Below are 22,578 nucleotides of genomic sequence, written 5' to 3'. Positions count from 1 at the left end.
CGTGACACGTGATGCTTGGGCCCCACCACGGTCCTCTGCCCCCACTTGCCATGTGTCTATACAAAAAATGTTTCATCTAGTGTAGTCACAATGTTTCACTATGTATAGATATAATGTTGCAGTGAATTGAAACATTCTTTAGCAACAAATCACCCACATATTTTAGAAACCCTCTATTAAGGGAATTCGTTTCATTTTTTGTTCCACCAAAAATATTTCACCTAGTGTACTCACAATGTTTCACTATGTATAGATCTAATGTTGCAGTGAATTGAAATATTCTTTTGCAATAAATCACCTACATATTTTGGAAACCCTCTATTAAGGGAATTCGTTCCATTTTTTGTTTCACCAAAAATGTTTCAATGTTTCAGTATATATGTATCAAATGTTACAGTGAACTGAATTTGCTGAAACATTGATTTTATATAATGTGAAACAACGCCCGAATTAAACGATTGAAACATTTTTGATCTACTTAGTGAAACAATTCCGATATACCTAGTAGAACATCGTGCAATATTTAAAAATAGGCAAAATTGGTTATATAGAATTGAAAGTTCACGTTTTTGGTTTTATAGCATCGAAAGATACCGGTTCACTTTAATAGCACCCAAAGTTCACCCCGTTCCCATTTTTAACACATCCGTCAATATTTTCATCCGTCTTGATCGCTATTGACCCAGCCACGCACACAATATGATGTTTCTACCCCTCATTGACATGCATTCTACTTGTACTTGTGAGGGGTAGAAACGTCATATCGTGTGTGTGGCTAGATCAAGACAGACAGAAAACGATCGAAAATTGACATAAGCGTTAAAAATAGGAACATGGTGAACATGGTGAACTTTGGGTGCTATAAAACAAAAAACGTGAACTATCAATGCTATATAACCAATTTTGCCTTAAAAATAATTCAATAATAAGCTAAAAGAATTTTTCGTTGGAATATATCCATGTGTGGTTTTGTTTTGAAGATTTAATTGCAACGAATTTAATAGTGGAATCGGATCATGATTTGGATAAATAAGTTAAGAGAAAAAAATAGTTTAAAGTGTTTTTTCACGCATACGTCATGCTGACATCAACGCCCAATTTTTTCCCCAAACCATCGGGCACCCGATTCTAAGTTTTCTCTTGAAAATAATTCCGAGCAGTTCTAGCTAGCAGCCTCATCTGTTACTGTTGCCTGTTTGGGGTAGGAGTATCAGTAGTGACGTGTCCATGACATCAGCAGATGCAATTGCAATAACATCTACTCCCTCCGTCCAAAAAAAGAAACAATTCTTCTAGGTTGGTTTTTTTAGACGGAGGAAGTAGGCACGTATCTAGTCTCTTGATGATATGTATGCTTACATTTATGAGGTGGGAAGAAAATAGAGGAGATAAACGAATGAGATATCTACAGAAAATTTAAAAGAGATGAAAGAAATAGATGAATAGATTATAATCAAACAAATAAATTAAAACTATTACGGGGTGTTGGGACAAGTGCACTGATCATATTTTAGAAAGAGTACTTATAAATCATACGATCATTAGCGAACAAAGGAGTAGATGATATGAATAAAATTATAAACGACTATCATCTCTAATACTGTAAAACTTGCTATATGTTGCTATTATCTTCGTATCATAATAGAGATTTTGTCTATATAACTGTAGGTGTAAAATTATTATATTATACACTACTTCATCCATTTCCAATTAATTATCATACATATATCTTGAGGTTATTCTCAAATGACAATCATATTTGTATTTATTTTCTAAGGCTATTCGTTATTTATGCATGAGAGTAAATGAATATTGATACATGCATCCATATATATAATCAACATATAATGTCGTGATTTGTTATTGGCTACTCCCTCCGTTTCACAATGTAAGTCATTCTAGCATTTTCCACATTCATATTGATGTTAATGAATCTAGACATATATATCTATCTAGATTCATTAATATTATTATGAATATGAAAAATGCTAGAATGACTTATATTGTAAAACGGAGGAAGTAGAAAATAGTGAGGATCCTAGATATATCGAGTTTATTACCGAAGTAAATATAGTACCAGATGTTTATTACAACTTCCCCACTAATATTTTCTTTCTAACCAATCACAACTCTCCACCATTCATTTTTTCCACCTACCTCCACTACACAACCAATCATATCCTTCCACCATTCATTTCTACCTACTTTCTTAATAACCGTATCTAAATCTAAAAATATTTATATTCCGGGACACAAGGAGTAGTTTTTTAATTCTTTTTTTCACCCATATGTAATATAGGCATGGTTTAGTTCCCAACTTTTTCTTCAGACTTCTAACTTTTCCATCACATCAAAACTTTTCCTACACACAAACTTTCAACTTTTTCGTCATATCGTTTTAATTTCAACGAAACTTTCAATTTTAACATGAACTAAACACACCCATAATCCATAATGATTAATCGGAACGGAGCATACCTACTACTCTATAGTACGCAAGAAGAGATCGATGTTCATGCATGCCAGGTCAATAAGTACAAATTGCAAAACCAGCTAATAACGGTGTGCATTAATTGGCTTTGTCAGAAGATTGTTCGAGATGTTAATGTGACAAGACGTAATAATCGACAACAGTCGGACCGGCCGGTCTACGTGCTCCCTCCATATCTAAGGGTGTGTTTAGTTCATACTAAAATTAAAAGTTTGGTTAAAATTAAAATGATGTGATAGAAAAATTGGAAGTTTGTGTGTAAGAAAGTTTTGATGTGATGAAAAAGTTGGAAGTTCGAAGAAAAAGTTTGGAACTAAACTCGGCCTAAAAGCAAGTTACTCAGGGCATCTAAATTTTTAGTCCAGGACTAAAAATGATCTTTAGTCCTGATTGATAACACCAACCGGAACTAAAGATAAAAAAAATAGCTCTAACCTTTTAAACCGGGACTAAAGAATATATTAGTTCTGATTTTTTTGCAATCGAGATTATTATGGAATTTGGTCAACTGACCAAAGATGGTTTCTCCAATAGTGTACAAACACATTTCCCTCCTATTTTTTCTAAAGATAGCATAAAAATCAACTTATTCCGGGACTTACTAAAGTGGTGTTTGTTCATACTTTAATATGAAGATGAAGTTTTAGATGAAGATGAAGATGAACTTAAAAAACAAATGTATCTGACATTTTAGAGAAACTTCTCTGTATATAAAGTTTTCATAAGAAATGTACCATTTAATAATTTAAAAATATGCCGATAAAAACTGAGGTAGAATATACAGTATATCTCAATTAATTAGAGAATAATGGGGTGCATCGCTAACCGCCGGCCAGAGACAGCCAGACAGGGCGGTGGCTGGCCATGCCAATGCAGGGCTAGCTAGCTCCTCTTACTACTGTATACATCTCCCATATGCATCTGCAGCTGCAGAGAGCAACGACGACGACGACTACTCGATCGATCGCTTACCATACAGTATACACATGTGTGCAGCAGTAGTGTTGCACACTCGTTTCACTGCAGCTGAGTTTGACGTCCAGAGACACTCGATCGATCAGAGCAATGCATGCATGCTTGCAAATTAAAATTGCAAAGGAAAGGATGGATCTAGCTAGACTTACTCTGTGCTGTGCGTTGATTTTGATTCCCAGCGAACAGTGCCCCCCCCCCCCCCCCCCTCCCCCTGCGAGAGCTTCATTATTTCTCGATCGCCCAGCAAAGATGGATCGCTCGATGGCGACGCTTCTCCAATTCACCTTTGTCCCGTAAACACTGCTTCTTTACCTTGGGCTGGCGATCGATCATCTAGAAGGGAAAAAAAATCTTGTTTCGGTCTTTATGTCGGCTTATTAATAAATTAAATATAATTTATAGATAAAACTTTATATGTATGTACTTAACGTCTTAAAAAAATCAATATTAAAAACGGAATCATGCTGAAAGAAAATTTAAAATTAACTCTAAAATTAAGGTTGAATATTTAAATTTTGACGACGCCTTATAAAGGCAAATTTCGTGTCACATATTAGGGTTATTTAGATTGAAACCAAAATTTTATCGTACCAATTTTTTGGCCATTTCAGTAGTATGACAAGCTCAGTTGTATTTAGTTTGCTACCAATTTTTGCTCATACTAATACAAATTGTATTTCAATAAATTTGGTATTGTCAAAACCCGTCCTGGTTTTGACACTGAAAAGAGGCATTACCACAATATTATAGGAAAAAACTAATTAACTTCGAACTAAGTTGCTGTGTTACTCAGTTCGTTTCAGTGACACAGTATGCAGTAGTATAACAAAGTACTACTTTCGTTCTAAAATAAGTACAACCGTGGGTATCTTATTTGAAAAATTTACAATAAAAAGTTTAAAAAATTAGTCACACAAAGTAATATTCATGTTTTATCATCTAGTAACAATAAAAATACTAATCATAAAAAAATTTCAAATAAAATAAACGATCAAACGTTGGACATATAAATAGTGAAAAGCTTTACATATATTTTATAGTAGGGAGGGAGTACTACAGTACACGACAGTTTGATCCGTAATCCGTAGTACGTACACTAGCTCGGCATGTTCCAGTGTTTCATTCCCAAATCAGATTTTACCAGGAAGACTTGCACTGTTGCAGTCAATCCTGTCCTTTGCAAGATGCAGGAGTACCCACACCCTGTGTACTACATTGATCTGGTCCTGATCACCTGACACACATCTCTCTTGCTTTCACAACTTGTTGCATATCCCTACACCCTGTATGATGACTCGCCTTTTCTTTACCCGTTCATTGTGTTGTTTCCCTTCACAAGTACAAATCAATCCCTGAATGCGCACGTCCGTGTGTTGCGTATGCCCATGCATCACACAAATCTAGTACTCCCTCCTCTCAATTTGGCTTTGTCCGAATGTGGGGATATATAGCTGGATATATAGGTCGAGATTTTTAGCGGCATATAAAATGAGATTAGGTATTAGTATATAATTAATTAAGTACTAACTATTATAAAATAAAAATAGATTTATTTTTTAAAAGAATATATATAAAGTTTTTACGATACACATCATTTAATGGTTTGAAAAACGTGTTTATGATAGATGAGAAAGGTAGCTGAGTCAAAAAGCTAATAAAAACTCCTCCTAAGTTGTTTAAGAAAACATTAACTTTTTTAAATACTTGTCCAGTTACACAATCAGAAATTAAGTTTTTTTTAAGCGGAGTAATATATCTGTCTTTTTGTTTTTCTCTCCCATGTGGTGGTCCTGTGAAACTCTCTGCGCATTGTCTGAAGGATTACATTTGCGACCAATTAATCGAGCTCACTCCAGAACAGTGCAGACAAGCCTTACTACCTAGCAGCAGCATGACGTACTTGGACCTGGACAAAACTCTGAATATTCTGAAAAAACCACACACATGCATATTGACATGCACACCAAGAAGCACTGTTCACTTGGAGAAAACCTCTGACCAGTCATTACTCAGATGGAGCTGGCATCTCTCCCAACCACAACCTAGCTATATAATAGACTGGAAATGGCTCTCTTCCAATCAGTGGCTGTCCAAGAAAAATGACAAGAAACGAACAAAAGGATGGAACCAAAAAAAAAAAAAGGTATAGTACAACCAAATATTTGGACGATAGATGCATGGCGATATTTTTGGGGTGCATTACATGGATTGAGCCATATATCTTGTTGCTTTCTTAATTTCACACCATCCAAAAAATACAACAGACAACTCTCTAGCTAGCTTAATTGCTTTTGCGTGTCCGTGAGAGAGATGTACTGAAGTGTGTGTCCCTCTCTCAAATAATAATCAATATATATATATATATATATATATATATATATATATATATATATATATATAGGATTAATTAATCAATTAAGCACACAATTAAACCTATACCCATCTATCCCTAAAATATCAACTTCCGGAGGTACGGCCAAATTCATCCTTAAAAATTAATTATTTTTAGGACGGAAAGTGTGTAGCTAGCTACGGCAGCGTACTTGCAATCTCATTTTTTCGCTTATACTTATAAGCCAATATTTAAATTTTTAATTTTAAATTTAGAGTTGATTCTAGGGTTTTTTTAATTGTAGTTTTATTTTTCAACCTTTACTTTTATATCACCAAGAACGCGTATATAAAAGTTTTATTCATAAATTATTTTTCGTTTACAAATATACCATTTTACTTATTCCTTGAATAAGCCAAAAGATGGCCCGTTGGACTAGTTGCTGACCAAATAATTACTAAAGCAGTGAAAGAAAGTTACATTTTGATCAAATTAAGTTAAGTTCAATTTTCACCACACGCACAAAAATGGCTGCCTCAGTACTACTAGTCAGTAGTGCTTCGGCTACTTTTTCCTTACACTTTATAATTAGGATGAGTGATCAAAGAACACTAGCTAGTTAATTACCCAATTGATAGCAATGGTACTAAATTAAAGCCGTCATTTGAAGTTGTTGCTTAATCAATTGCCCCCTGCACTGAATATATATGCATGCAGGAACCTAGCTGCTAGCTAGGAGTTGTACATATACTCCCTATGTTTCACGCCGTTGACTTTTTATCATATGTTTGACCGTTCGTCTTATTAAAAAATTAAGTAATTATTAATTCTTTTCCTATCATTTGATTCATTATTAAATATATTTTTATGTAGACATATAATTTTACGTATCTCATAAAAGTTTTTAAATAAGACGAACGGTAAAACATGTGCTAAAAAGTCAACGGTGTCAAACATTTCGAAACGGATGGAGTATATAATGATAATATAGTAATGGTTGAGGAGGAGGAGGATTCAATTATGGACCATTGATGGCCAAATTAACAATGTAGTGCTTGCATGTAAAGATTTTTATTATACATAATTAAGTCATTAATGACTTAGCTTAGTTGACACTCTGCAGGTAGAGCCACTAGGCAAGAGGGAAGACAAATTCAGAAGACAAGAGCCCCAAACTGAACAAAAAGGCAAAGCTACAGGACACTTGAAACGAAAGGGGAAAAAATCAAGCAGAAATATATATTAAGCCTGCCTGAAAAAAGATTAAAAAAAGAAGAAAAAAAACTGGAAACCTATGTACAGATTTAGGAAGCTGGAAAAAAAAGGAGAGATTAAAATTAAAGAAGCTAGAGCTGTTAATTACTTGGTAATTAATTAGAGATTAATTATTATTATGATCGAATCACAGGTTCCATAAGAGGGCACCAACCGACTGGGCCCATCCATGGTGGTCGGCGTCGAGGCCGAACAGGTCGTCGTGCGCCGCGGCCGCCGCCGCCGCCGCGGCGGCCGCCGCGTAGCCGCCGTCGATCCAGACGGGGTCGCACCACGGGTGTTCCGCCGCCGTGTCCTGGAACGCGGCGCCGAACACGAGCTCGGCGGCGTCCAGCTCGTCGAGCCGCGGCAGCTCGACGATCGCCTCGAGCTCGTCGTCCGCCGCGCCGGCGCCGCTGACACCGCCGTTCTTGGGCGTCAGGAATGCGGCGGCGGCGGAGTCGGCCTGCACGGTGAGCGACGACGGCGGCGGCTGGGGGGGCTCCATGGCGGCGGCGCGGGCGGCGGCGGCCTGGACGTCGCGCGGGGAGGCGGAGGCCGGGCGCGGGAGCGAGGCGGCCATGTCCGGGAAGTTGAGGACGGCGGCGGGGCCCTTGACGACGAGTGCGGCGGCGTCGTGGGCGCGCGCGGCCATCTCCGGCGTCGGGAACGTGCCGAGCCAGATGCGCGACTTCTTCCGGGGCTCCCTGATCTCCGACACCCACTTCCCCCACGCCCGCATCCGCACGCCGCGGTACGACGGGTGCCTCCCGCCATCCCCTGATCTCCCCCTCTTCTCCCCTCCTCCTCCTCCCCTCCTCCCCTCCACCGGCGACTCCGGCGGCGACGCCCCACCCGACGACGCAGGGCTACACACCTCCAGCTCCGGCATTGCGGCCAAAGCAAAGCCTCGAGCTCGAGCTGGAGCTTGAGGTAGCAATGGAGGAGGAGTGAGGCTGCGTCGAGGAGGTGGATGAGTTGCCCGTTTTAGTAGTAGTGGGCGGCAGCGGGTGAAGAGGAGAGAGGAGAGAGAGAGAGAGAGAGAGAGCTCCGTGTTCACAGCGACAGCTGAGCTAACCTCCTCACCTCGATCGAGCTCGCCTCTCAATGGCTAATTAACTGAGCTAATGACGCATTAGCAGTATAACCACGTAGTACTGGCAGTGTGTGTCAGCTGCAACCCATCATTGTGTGGCTAACTATGGCTATTATATATGAGATTTTTTCCGGTCCAACGAAAAGTATCTCGATATACCGGTACCTGACGTTACCAAATTGTTTTCGATCGTTGGATCGAGCTGGTCAGGATGTGCATTGTTAGATTCAACAATTAGAAAATGATTTGGTACCGATATCTCGAGATATTTTTTTGTTGAACCGAAGTAAATCTTATTATATATATAATCTATAGTTAATTAGTCCCTTTATCCCTAAATATTTAACGCCGTTGACTTTTTTAAACATGTTTGACCGTTCGTCTTATTTAAAAACTTAAGTGGTAGTAGCATATTTAACAATGAATCAAATGATATGAAAAGAATTATTAATTAATTAAAATTTTTAAATAAGATAAACGGTTAAATATGTTTTAAAAAATCAACGGCGTCAAAATATCTGGAGAAGGAGAGAGTAGATAGATAGAAGAAATATATAGCGCCGCCATAATGCCGTATAGTTACGGGGACCCGATTTGGAGTTGATGTACGTACGGTTGACGAACCATGCAAGGATTCGTTGGGTTGCTTACACTTTTTTGGTTGGTTTAAGTACCTAAGTGGTTAGACTGGTACACACATTGCAAGCCGTTGCATGCAGTACACTGCTTTAGTTTCGATCGACCGTTCGATCTCCGATTTAATTCGTTGCATATGCACCCAGCTCTGATTGATTTTGCTACGTACTCTCTCCGTTTCAACTTAGGCCTGTTTATTTCAGCTTAAGATTATTATAATATAGATTATTAAATCAGATTACTATAAGCTGGATTATAATAAACTGACATAGAATAAGCTGTTAGCCTTTTGATTCTCTGGATTATTAGCTGTTATTCACCCAATAATTTAGAAAAAGCACCTTTAGAGTGGATTATCATATTATAATAATCCGGCTTATAGATTATAATAATCAATCATAATAAGCTATCTGTTTGTTTCAGCTTACTCCTAATAATTCAGATTATCATAATCCTAAACTGAATCAAACGTGGTCTTAATTACTAGTCGTTTCGGATTAGTTATTATAAATCAAATGTGTCTAGCTAGCTAACTTTGACTATTAATTTTTGAAAATCTGCATGGTTTGGCAACATTATGATAGGATTTCTCATGATAAATCTAAATATATAAATCTTGTGATGTGTCAAACTATATAAGTTTAATTATATAAATTCATATTCAAAGATTAATATCATTGACCAATTAAGGACAAATCTAGAACAAGTAATTTGAGATGAAGGGAGTACTTTTGATCACCTGTAATAATTAAGCAACTAATTTTGGATTTAATTTTTGTGTACACAGCGATTTCCTTAATTTGGAACGCAAGGATTTTAGGAACGCGTACATAATTGCAAGGGAAATATTTCATAAGTGAGGTTCTAAAAATAATAGGCCAAATTTGGTTTGGTTCGGAACTTCGGATTTAGTTTCTGTTTATACCAAGTTCATGCTCTTGATGCATTCATGTGGCAATTTAAATATTTAATCAGACTAGAAAAAATGCCCGTGCATTGCAACGCGTGAGGTTTCTTTTGATTATTATTATATGGTTTAGTTAAGGTAAAATTCACCGTGAGAATTCGCTTGGATTTGTTTAGTTTTACAGAATCATGAGCGGCAATTAGGAGTCTGATCGTCTCAAGTTAGCATGCGAGTTTTTTTAAAGAGATTTCTTATACGACTCTTCTTCTGTATTTCCAAAAGCATTTGAATTTAAAAACCGACTCAAACACATATATGTATTTTTAAAAACGAGTGAATTTAAAAACCGAGTCAAACACGAATGACATACCAAAGTACCTGAAAATTATGAGCTGGTCTGGTACCATGCATGCGTGTATTATATTATATATATACTACTAGCACATAAGTGGTTCCCTCGTTAATCGGACAAAAATGGAAATGTTGTAACTTTGGTTGAATATATACTAGCTGAATGCGTCATAATTAAAAAAAAATGCAAATTATGATTAACTAATGTTAAAAAAATTTTAAAAAATAATGGAGAATATAAACACTACTACATGACAAATACGACAAACACCCATGGGTCGTCTTCCGGCTAGCTCCACAAGATAGCGGGCTAAATGATCTGGGTTCGAAGTCTCACCCCTTCTAATTATTTCATATTAGGTCGTTCCCTAATATTCGTGTTTTTTACTACATGACAAATATACACATTCACAAATACTTCAGTACAGAATTTCTGGTTTGATTCATAAAGCAACTCATAGTAAAATCTAGCCATGAAACTAAATGAGCAGAAAGATCTGGCTAGATATGTACTACGATCCCCAATTGCACGTGTCCAGGTCTTGTATGCTGGTAAACAAATGTGTAACATTTATCTCCATGATAAATAAACTAGGAATCATGTGGCTTGGTTGTTATGAAACCACACGATAAGTTATTTTAGCTAGGGTGGTGACTGCAGGTCAAACAATCAACCACCACATATACCCACATTTTGCCTGTAATTTACTTCATTATAGAGGAGCTTCTGATCACTTTTATACATCTACCTGTATAAATCAATATCCATGTTGGGTTAATTATCTCTGCTTGTGCACAGAACTGGAATATCACTGGTCGATTTCATCCTTCCTCTGCCAAGACTACAAACAATTGTGATTGATTCCCAAATAATTAGTAGACAGATTAACTTATCACACTGTGAATTAACCTTATCTATTGACCTTTGCTACAATGTGTGTATGGTCCCCTTAAAAGGACCTCTGTTATAAATATAATGATACAGTAATCAATTAATTAGAATGACTAGAAAGTCCAGATTCTAGAAAGAATCCATCAAGCAGAATCTCAACCTACTACTGGGCCGCCAAAAGCCTAAGGCCCAATTAGACACCACAGCTGTATAAGTATAATCTTGTCTTCAAAATTTTAAAAAAGAGAAATGTGTCCTCTAAAAGAGGGAAAAGAATTTAGCTATACTTCATATGTGGTTCGTGGATTCAACAGTAATTAATTTCCAAAATATGCATGTGATGCGCTATATATATGCATGCATGAATCGGCAGCTGTTGCAGATGAAGAATCTGAAATGAAATTATTCTGTACTAGCTGTACATGCCTGCCTAGTTAAACAGCATCACCACTGTGAGAATTATTATTTTGACGGTGTACAAGTGGGACCTGACAACCCATTCTGTTCTCTTTCTTTCATGGCCGCCTAGCCTAGCTAGCAAGCTTCCTCTGGCATGATGACGTGTGTCGTGATGTCAGCGTACGTCAACAACGCTCGGTTAATTTGGCCCTGTTTAGTTATCAAAACAAAGAATTTTACATCATCACATTGAATGTTTGTACACATACATAAAGTATTAAATATAGACAAAACAAAAAAACCAATTACACAGATTACGTGTAAATTGCAAGACAAATCTTTTAAGCTTAATTGCGCCATGATTTGACAATATGGTCCTATAGTAAATATTTGCTAATGACAGATTAATTAGGCTTAATAAATTCGTCTCGCAGTTTCCTGACGGGATATATGATTTGTTTATTATTAGACTATGTTTAATACTTTAAATGTGTGTCCGTATATTTGATGTAACAATAATCAAACCCAAAATTTTTCCCAACTAAATAAGTCCTTGAATTCAGAAAGAGCAATTGGCACGGATGCAGGGACTGTTAATATGTTTTGGAAACAGTCCGAACTTCACATTAGTCTAAAACATTAATAATGTCACAAATAAACAGCACCTCGATGGCTTTTTTTTCTTAAATATAGTAATGGTTGATATATATCATTCCTCGTGAATTAATCGGAATTATTGACAGTGTACTGGTTGCTAGCCCGAATTAAAGAACTTCTTGTTTATGTCAACTTATCTCTCTCTCTCTCTCTATATATATATATAGACCTAATTGGCAATTAATTAACTTATCAAAACTTGCAGGCCCAGGCGATTCATCGGTTTAATATTTGCTTAAGCAAAGTAGTTGAATGCATCTATAATTTACTGGAGTTTCGATCGATGTTCTGAGTAAATAATGTCCTCCCCATTATTTGTCGGCACCCTAGTTTTGCTCGTCGACAGTACGGCAAGAGTCCCTGTCAGAAAAGGCATGCAGATGAGCAGATCTTTCCAGTTATATATATGCCGGCAAGCTAGCGTCCCCATGTAATCCATGAAGCTAATTGCATGATTTACTGACGTTAATTACAGATCAAAGACAATTATCTAGTTGATGAGGGTTAATGATTTGTTTATATATAATGTCTTCGTTCTTATTTAGTAATCTATGCTGTCAATCTTTTCCTATATGAGGGGTTAGTTTGATCACAAATAAGGCAAAAACTATCTTAATTAAGCCAGGTTTAAAATAGATTAATTATCGCTTCGGGCTTTAAAAACTATGTTTACTTTCTTCTATTTCATTAATTACACCAATGTTTTAAGTTATTTATTAAGTTAATTTCTTGAGTAAATAATTTGCAGAAATAATATGTTTAAAGACCTAAACCAGACATAGTCTTAGGGGATGTTTGGTTTATGGCCACACTTCCACACTTTTAGGTACTTACAGTTTGTTAGACATGTGTTTGGTTTATATTACAATTGTGGCTTGCCACACTTTTCAATAACATTGTCCCACAAGTTATAGACTCTTTTTTTTTGCCAACTTTATCACACTTTTGTGGCATAGCAATTTATCCACCACATTTTTGTGGCTACCACAACTTGTCTAACCTTAATTGTGGTAAAGTGTAACCAGCAACCAAACACACCTTTAATGTGGTTACGAATTGACTCACTTTTAAAATTTTCATACGCATTATAATTTTATTGGTTCTCCATCTGTTTTATAAATATATGACACAATCGACTCATGAGCGTTTTTTACCATTCAACTTATTCTAAAATTTTAATTAGTGTAAATATAAAAATTACGTCATATTTAAAGTGTCTTTAATGATAAAAACATGTAAAAAAATACATAATCCTTATGGACAGTTAAGACAGCTGGTCAATATATCCGCAAGTAAACAACATCATAAATTTAAAAATAGACAATACACCCTTCGTTCAAAGAAAAAAGGTTCCTAGTTATAAATTTGGATAGACAATGTCTAGATTCATAACTAGAACTTGTTTTTTTTTTTGAAGATGGTGTACATTGTAATTAAAAATTCCAATATGTAAAGGTGAAATTGCATCTTATATATAGCCATGTTAGGTATAAGGAAAACGAGGATAATATTAGGTGGATGATATATATTGTGCATATATGCTCATGTTTGGGGGGTGATCGATTTGGCTTGACATGCAGATAGCTAGCTAGGCGTGCTTGACTCTGGTTTGATGCTAGATTAGTATCTACCTATATACTCCCTCCGTTTCAAAATGTTTGACACCATTGATTTTTTAAGTACGTGTTTGACCATTCGTCTTATTAAAAAAATTTAAGTAATTATTTATTCTTTTCATATCATTTGATTCATCGTTAAATATACTTTCATGTATACATATAGTTTTACATATTTAACAATTTTTTTTAATAAGACGAACGGTCAAACATATGCTAAAAAGTTAACGGTGTCAAACATTTTGAAACGGAGGGAGTAGGTTTCTGTAAATGTTGAATGCATGATTGATCTCCACAATAATGTGCATGCATATTATTGTCCGTACAGGTCGCATATGTTTGTCCTCACTCCTCAAGCGTACAATAACATACATATTAATTTGTCCATGAAAATCCAATGCATAAGCACTGGATGAAGCATGACCAAAAAAAGGTCCAATCATACATATCCCTGCGCACAAACAAAGTTAATTAACACAGAAGAAAACGTAACACCAACCCGAGAAAAAGGATGATTATTCGCTCCGTAAAGGCCAACAAATAATTAAGTGGTTGTTTTTCAAATGCCACTCATTTCAAATGCAAAAGTGCAAAAGTAAATTGGATTGCCGACCAAATTAAATTAAAAGAGCTTTGAGATTGTATATATACGTTGTTGTTGCGAATATTTAATGGACCGCGTCCGCGTGTGACAAATTAACCGGGGACAGGGACAGGAATGCCCAGATGCCAATCGCGTGATCCCAAAGAGAGTGACTGTAATTACTAATTTCCTCCTTGAACTGCTATCTCCGTTATTTTTTATTTGACGTTACTAGCTGATTCCCCGCGCTTGACTGCGTATGCAATTCTCAATAAATTTTTTTTTTGACAATCAATCTAGGAGTAAAAAGAAAAAAAAATATTAGGGTTTATCTGTCAAATGATACTGGTGCTTTAGTCTTAAACACATTAATAAGTATATGTTAAATATTGTAAAAGTGATAGATATATTTATTAAAATATTGTGCAAATGATATGAGAGATGATGATTAGATATGTTTGCATGTTGATTTGTAGAATTAAATAAATTGTAGATAATGTTGTATGCTTGCATGAGGTATTATTGCTATTGGTCGATGATATGGAATGGTTGCATGTTGAGTTTTAGACTAAGTGGGATTTAACTTTATAGAAAGTATAGATAGGCATCGACGCGGTCTCTATTGTTTTTGGAAACTATTTATAAAAATTATTACAATATAACTATATGAAATATTTTTTTCACAATGAATAATCTATTAATATCATTTTTACATATCAATACAAATCCTATTGTTTCTGTCTATATTAACAGTTTAAGATTTTGTGGTTTGGCTGCATAGATATTCTATGACATCATCAAATTATCTATGTATATTTGGAGAGGAAAATAATCTATGTATATATATGAGAATGTAGGCATTATTAGTTATTAACTGCTTTCTCCAATCTCGTAGAATTAATTGATAAGTTAAAGGGAGCGCTGTCGTGCATGAAAATGAGATTAATAGATATATTTCTACGTACACTTACATTGTAATTACAATGTAAAAATCAAAACTTAGGCGGTAATTACACTATAAGATTTAGTTTATACATTAACTTTTAAATTATTTTGAAAGGAAAGTGGAGGCACTAAAGAGGGGCTTAGTATGAAGGTTAAATGACCTATGCCTTTGTAAATTTGCCACATTGAAAAAATGGCATTGCTATACATGAAATTGGCTAGGTGATACTGAAATTTTGTAAAATTCTAATCATACCGTTAAGCTTTGAAGGTGTTTTTGGAAGGTGATGACTGATGAGTACCTGGGATCAAATTAACCCTAGCCAATAGCTTACTCCCTTGGCAACTCTCTGCCAACTGAGCAACCCATATTATTGTCGTAATTTTTTAATACATAATGAATAAGAGAATTAGAATTAAAAATAATTGATTGCCTACTTTTTTTAATTAGAAACACAGTTCAAATGTAGGCACCCACAATGCGCGCACGCTCACCACTATGAACGTATATGCACACTCTACCCCTATGAGCACCTCCGGAAGACTACACCTCCGTAAGACTAGGCAAGCAAATCTCAAGATGATGAAGTCATGACAGACGCCTCGCTGTTGACGTGTACATCGCCTACATTGAAAAAATAACTATCACGGGTGCCTCGCTATTCACAGGTACGTCACCTGTTACTGAAAGAATAAGTAGATGTCTCGCTGTTGATGGATACATTGCCTAACACTGAAAGAATAATTAGCCATAAATGCGATCACCTGTGTCAAATCTAGAATTTGAACATGGGTGAGCTGATTCCACCACAAGAAACCTAATCGGTTGAGCTATGCTCACATCTCAATTGATTGCTTATTTAAAAGAGAAGCAGCATACTTACATATACATATAGGAGACATAGCAATCACATAGGGCAAAAAAAAAAAAAAGGACTGAAATCAAGTCAAAATGTGACACCATATTTCTAGCAAAACTGATATATATTATTAGAAATAACTAAAGTTATACTGTTAATACTGAGATCCCAAACAACTAAATAAATTAATTCAATTAATTCCTATTTGCCAAAGCCAAGTGTGTCGACAGTCGACGAGTAGTAAGCGTGTGTCGACAAAGCCTGCATGAAAAGGTGCATGGCTGGCTAACATCACGCAAACCGCAAACACGAGTCGTTTTTGGATTTGACCACTCACGCATGTAGGGGGCCAGCTTCTATGGAGGAAGGAAAAAAGGAGGGGCATTGCATTTGTATGGATGGATCGGAGCTTGAGGTGAGAGGTGATGCGTCGGCTTCTTGTCGATCGATCTGTCTGCAGGCGCCTGCCGTTCATGATCCATAACTAACCCTCACACGTTTACATCTGTGAAAATTTAAATATAAACGACCACAAATTAATGATCCTTTTTTAGATTGTGCAAATAACAAAGATTTTTAAATCTCTCCAGATATAACTGTTTTAGGATGGTCTAATTATTTGCTCCCATGTGTACACTATTATAACTCTATTTAATTAGCCTGCTATATACTTAAATGATAGGAAAAGAATTAATAATTACTTAAATTTTTTGAATAAAACGAACGGTCAAACATGTGATAAAAAGTCAATGGCGTCAAACATTTCGAAACGGAGGGAGTATATTTGTTGTTTGAGAAGGCCAACCTTTGAACGTCTTAGGCTGTGTTCGCTGGAATGGGTTGGGAACCCATCTCCTGTGCACAGAAAACAGAGCGGTCCATTAGCACGCGTTTAATTAAGTATTAGCTATTTTTTAAAAAAATAAATCAATATGATTTTTTTAACCAACTTTCGTATGAAAACTTTTTAAAAAAAGCACTGTTTAGCAGTTTGGGAAGCGTACGCACGGAAAATAAGACAGAGGGAGTTGGAAACCACGACATACGAACAGAGCCTTAGCCAGTGGTTACAGCTCCTTTGAAATGTAGGGATTTTATACTAGCAATTAAATGCATTTTTTCATGTTAAAAATCCTAAGAAATCAACTGCATACCAATAGAGCTTTTAACATCCATGTCATAAGTCCACAAAATCACAGTGAAAACAATATATCCATGCATCGCAATCTCAATTAGAACCTTGCAGTGGTCCATATATTAATCTCGAACACTTGGAGTGCACGCTTTAAGTAATTATTTTTTTTCCTCTTAATTAAGAAATATCAAGATCGGTAGGCCACAGTACCCTTGACCTACGCAACTGTTTTGCTATCGACAAGAGATCATCTTTTTCGTCCCGTTTATGACAAGATCCTTTTTCTGCTGATCAAGGACCACGACGAAATTCGCCACTGTTTTTGTCGACCCCCATCTAGACCTTTCCGCAGATGCTTTAATTTAGGCCTTCTTTTTTTTATTTTTACTTTTCAAATATGCCCCAGTTCCAATTCCTGCATATTTTATATGCATGCCAACGTGTGGCTACGTGTGCACGCACGTCAGCCAATTCACTATAGCTGATGCAAAAACGATCAGTTTCACACACTTTCCCGTTCTCAAAATGAGATGGTGGCCCATAACAAGACAGCTTAACCTTTAACGAGCTAAAAACCTAGCTTGGCTCGGAAAATTAGGATGGATTGTTAACCTCGTGAGCTAACTGGTTAGTAAAGTTTAGCTCACTTATGACTACACTACGAGTTCGAGTCAATCCGAGCTGAGCTTTTAATAAACAAATCTAACTTTTTGGAGAAAAGTATTGTTTTACCCGGTATCTACATACCGGATGTATACGACCTTTTAAATTAGAAATTAACTTAGCCCCTCAAACAATCTAATCTGAAATTTAATTGATCTAGCTTGGGTTCTATTCAAATCGCTGCGCTACATGTCCTTTCACAACACCAATCTAATTATTAAGTCACAAGTTTCGAGTGTTCTTTTTCCATCCTTAGTACTCCCTCCGTCCCAAAATAAGTGCAGTTTTGCACTATTCATGTTCAACGTTTGACCGTCCGTCTTATTTGAAAAATTTTTATGATTAGTATTTTTATTGCTATTAGATGATAAAACATGAATAATACTTTATGTGTGACTAAATGTTTTTAATTTTTTCACAAATTTTTCAAATAAAACGGACAGTCAAACGTTGAACGTAAATAGTGTAAAACTGCACTTATTTTGGGACGGAGGTAGTATGACAGATGGATCGTGTCTCGATCGACATGTTAACAGGAGCACCGGCAGCACGTACTACTGGTCAAAAAGCGGCTTCCGTGAAATGGAAATGACAGGACCATGATGAACACACACACATGTTAACATGATGACCATGTGTGTGTGTGTCTATATATATATATATATATATATATATATATATATATATATATATACATATATATATATATATATATATATGTATATATATATATATATATGTATATATATATATATATATGTATATATATATATATATATGTATATATATATATATATACATATATATATATATATACATATATATATATATATATACATATATATATATATATATATACATATATATATATATATATACATATATATATATATATATACATATATATATATATATACATATATATATATATATACATATATATATATATATATATACATATATATATATATATATATATAGATACATATATATATATATATACATATATACACATATACATACATACATATATACACATATACATATATACACATATACATACATACATATATATACATATATACATATATACATGGGAGCGTATACTATGCACACAGGCCCTCGCGTGTACACACCGTATACACCAACTAAAAATTATTATAAAAAATTCTAGGAAAATTCATACATGTACTTTCAATAGTATTACATCTACGTGCAAAGTCGCATCTTCAAATTCATTCTACATAGAGAATAACAAAAAAGATAAAATTCTTACAAAATTATAACCTTAAAACTGTCAGATTTTTTGTTTTTTTTGTTACGACTAAAATATAATGAATTTGACGTTAAGATTTTAACCCTAGGTGTAATACAATTGAAAGTATGGGTATGATTTTTTCTAAATTTTTTGGTGATATTTTTTAGTTGGTGTACACGTGTGTACACGTGAGGGCCTGTGTGCATAGGATATGTTGCCTATATACATATATACATATATATATATACATATATATATATATATATATATATATATATATATATATATATATGAGAGAATCCACTCAGTGCCACTGAGTTTCTACCACTTCTACAATATACCACTGACTTTGTCAAATTGAATAATATGCCATCGAGTTTTCCCGAACGTCTACTGCGTGCCATCGCCGTCCACAAGCCGTTAGGGTGCATCCGTTTGGTGTATTGAATTTTTTCTTAATGACTAAAATGCCCATGACTAATAAACCCTAGCACCTGTTTTAGTAAAATATTTTGGTATTCATTTCTATATCTATATGAGCTCAGTGCCATGCACCATGTTCAAACTTGTTTTATATCTAACTGTATGGGGTTGATTTTTTTTTTCATTATGTACATTTATTTTTTTCCGATATGTCCCATTTCAAAGTCAACAGATCACTAGTTCACTACGTCTCTACCAACGCGTGAAGCTAGCAATCATAGGCTGTTATATGATTCAATCAGTTTCTCTATATGTATTCATATAATACATATGTCCCTCGGCAAAAAAAAAAAAACATGTACAATGAGTTAGGGGCAAATAGGTCTTTTTACAGCTCTAACAGATGCCCAACTAACAGCTTCTGGACTGTGATGGCACGCAGTAGACGTTCGGGAAAACACGATGGCATATTATTCAACTTGACAAAGTCAGTGGTATATTGTAGAAGTAGTGAAAACTCAATGGCACTGAGTGGATTCTCTCTATATATATACACACACACATACACATGTGTGAGCATGACCAGATCTATAGCTATATTGTGATGCCATGCAAGCATGCACACAAACCATCGATGTTTGATTGGTTGATCCCTGGATTAATTTAATTTACCAGCTGTTGCAAAACACAGCAGAAAGAGACACACAGCAACAAGCATGCAGGGAGAGAGAGAGAGAGAGAGAGAGAGAGACGCTTCAGTAGTCTAGTCTAGTCGATTCTTGCAATATGCATTTGGAATTTTGGATCGATCAATTGTGCAACAGCTGCGATAGGTTACGCCTTCTGCTTCCAGCTATATATGTATCGAGCCGTTAGAAGTACTGCAAGTAGCTGCAACTGTATTCTCCTATATAACCAAAAACAAAGTGTATTGGAGCTGTAACACATTTGGTCGTTGTCATTGAGTGATTTGATGGGCATTCTTAGGTTAAAAGTAACTGGCAAGTTATTCTATCAAAAATCTCTGTTACTTCACTACTCGACATCATGATTAATACATTGAAAGGTTTCAACCGTGATCATGGACACACTGAGGATGAGTGACTATTTATATGTGAATGGATCCCACTCATTCAAATACGTGTGATGGTCGCGTTAAACACTAGACATTATATTATCCGGGGTACCCACAGCACCAGTATCTTAACCTCTAGACATTTTGTACGAGCAGCTATATAGGTATTGTATATTCAATAACTTCCTTAATTGTATTCAAATTTTAAGATGATTGAATTAATCAAACGACTCATGAATATAAGGGTTCCTATGTAGTACACCTTCCGGCTAAAATTATCTGTCGTTTCCAACAGAAAAAAAAAAGGAGAGAAAAAAAGCTCCAGATAGCTAGCCTCTCCATGCATGTGGTTGTAAGCAATTTGCTGTGAACACAAGGACAAATATATGTTGCTACCTAAATACCTAGAGTTCAATTAGCTACTAGATCTCTCATTAGCCTGGCCCCACAATATGCATGCTCCACCTGAAACATGAAAAATTCTTCACTGTACGTAATTGACAAGTAATCCCCATGCCATGGCAGCATGATCTGGCCCCAAACTAATAGATGAGAATATAATAGCTGTTGCCATCCATGGAGATTATGATCGGATCTAGCTAGCTGACCCTAAGATTAGAGAGAGAGTACACACCATCTAATTGAGATGGAGAGGTCACAAAATAGTTGATAATCGGCGACAGCGACTCCACCCATTGCATTCAGCCGACTATTCCACTCATGCATGCATACTACGTAAGGACGTTCCTAGATCGTATACTATACTACATATCCATGCTCAATTGGCACTAGTTAAGTATTACTCAATTAAGCACAGTAATTAATTAATCCCTTGCGACATCGATCTATCGAAGCAAAAATAGCTAAAATTTAATTTAGGACGAAGTAATAAGTGGTTTAACTTGTGCGGGCACGCATCTTGTATATATACGTACCTAGGTATATATAGCTAGGCAATAGTATATGCGTGTATATTTGTAGGTCGAATTCATTCATTGCCGCGAGAAATATAATGAAACGAAATGAAATTAAAGATGCTGATCAGCAAAAGCTGATTAATATATAGTCGGCCAATAATTAAGAGGGTCGCTATATTGATCGACGACGACGAGGCAATGCAGCTTATATAGCTAGCTTGCATTGCAAGCAGCAGTTGATCTTGATCAGTGACTTTGATACGTACTCCCTTCGTCAGAAAAAAAAAACTTTTAGAGTTTAAATTTTATCCCACCAAAAATCAACTTCTACCATCCAACCTACCCTCGACACGTAAAACGAGAAGTTTTATCTTACTATTTTTATTAAAGATTAAGAGCATTTTAGTTATTCTCTATCTCCACTAATTCTACCTTGGGATGCTAGGAATGGATTTTTTATAGGACGGAGAGAGTACCATACTAATATATGCTTTTCCTCTCTGAGGAGGGTGAAACCTCACCTACTGTCACATTGACTTCATGGTTGCATGGACAATATTCCAGACATAGCAAGCAGGCCTACGTACTATATGTTTAAATTTAAATAATATGTCATACTATAATATATTGTCTTCAATGTATGACGTAGTTAACTTTTTATACTAGAATATAAACATTTGTCTTATTAAAAACATTAGTATAAATATACAAAAGTATAAGTTAATACTATATTTTATTTGATAATAAACCAAGTCACACTAACATAAATGATATCTATATAATTTTTTTAATAGAATGAATGATCAGACGTCACGTGAAAAGTTAACTGTGTCATTGTTAACAACCAAATTTGGTAATATCGGCATCGGAAAAGAAGATTAGATCGAAGTGGAGTCGAAGGCGGAGATCGATTCGAGAACAGAGCAGGAATCGGCTGGAGTCCAGATCGGCTACGATTAGGATCGGCTGGGTCTGAGTCGGACTAGGTAAGCCGATGCAGCCAATTCCGACAATACGACTTGATGTATGACATCGGGTTGAATTGAGGTGCTTTAAGATGATTGCCGCACATGGATAGAGTCCTGAGAAGGCAATTGTATCTATTAATTAGGA

At 35.7% G+C, this 22,578-nt stretch overlaps 1 protein-coding gene across 1 annotated transcript; it reads right to left on the bottom strand.

The window, feature by feature from the left end:
• Positions 1 to 6,853: 6,853 nt before the first annotated feature.
• LOC107280052 (ethylene-responsive transcription factor ERF039) lies at positions 6,854 to 8,046 on the bottom strand. Its single transcript, XM_015769257.3, has one exon. It carries the CDS (start codon positions 7,942 to 7,944, stop codon positions 7,201 to 7,203), a length of 744 nt encoding a protein of 247 aa, XP_015624743.1. The 5' UTR covers positions 7,945 to 8,046; the 3' UTR covers positions 6,854 to 7,200.
• Positions 8,047 to 22,578: the final 14,532 nt, after the last annotated feature.

The sequence above is a fragment of the Oryza sativa genome, chromosome 2, assembly GCF_034140825.1.
Source record: "Oryza sativa Japonica Group chromosome 2, ASM3414082v1".
In the NCBI taxonomy this organism is placed as follows: Eukaryota; Viridiplantae; Streptophyta; class Magnoliopsida; order Poales; family Poaceae; genus Oryza; species Oryza sativa.
The sequence above is the reverse complement of the archived record's forward strand: the minus strand, read 5'-3'. Positions and strand labels throughout refer to the sequence as shown.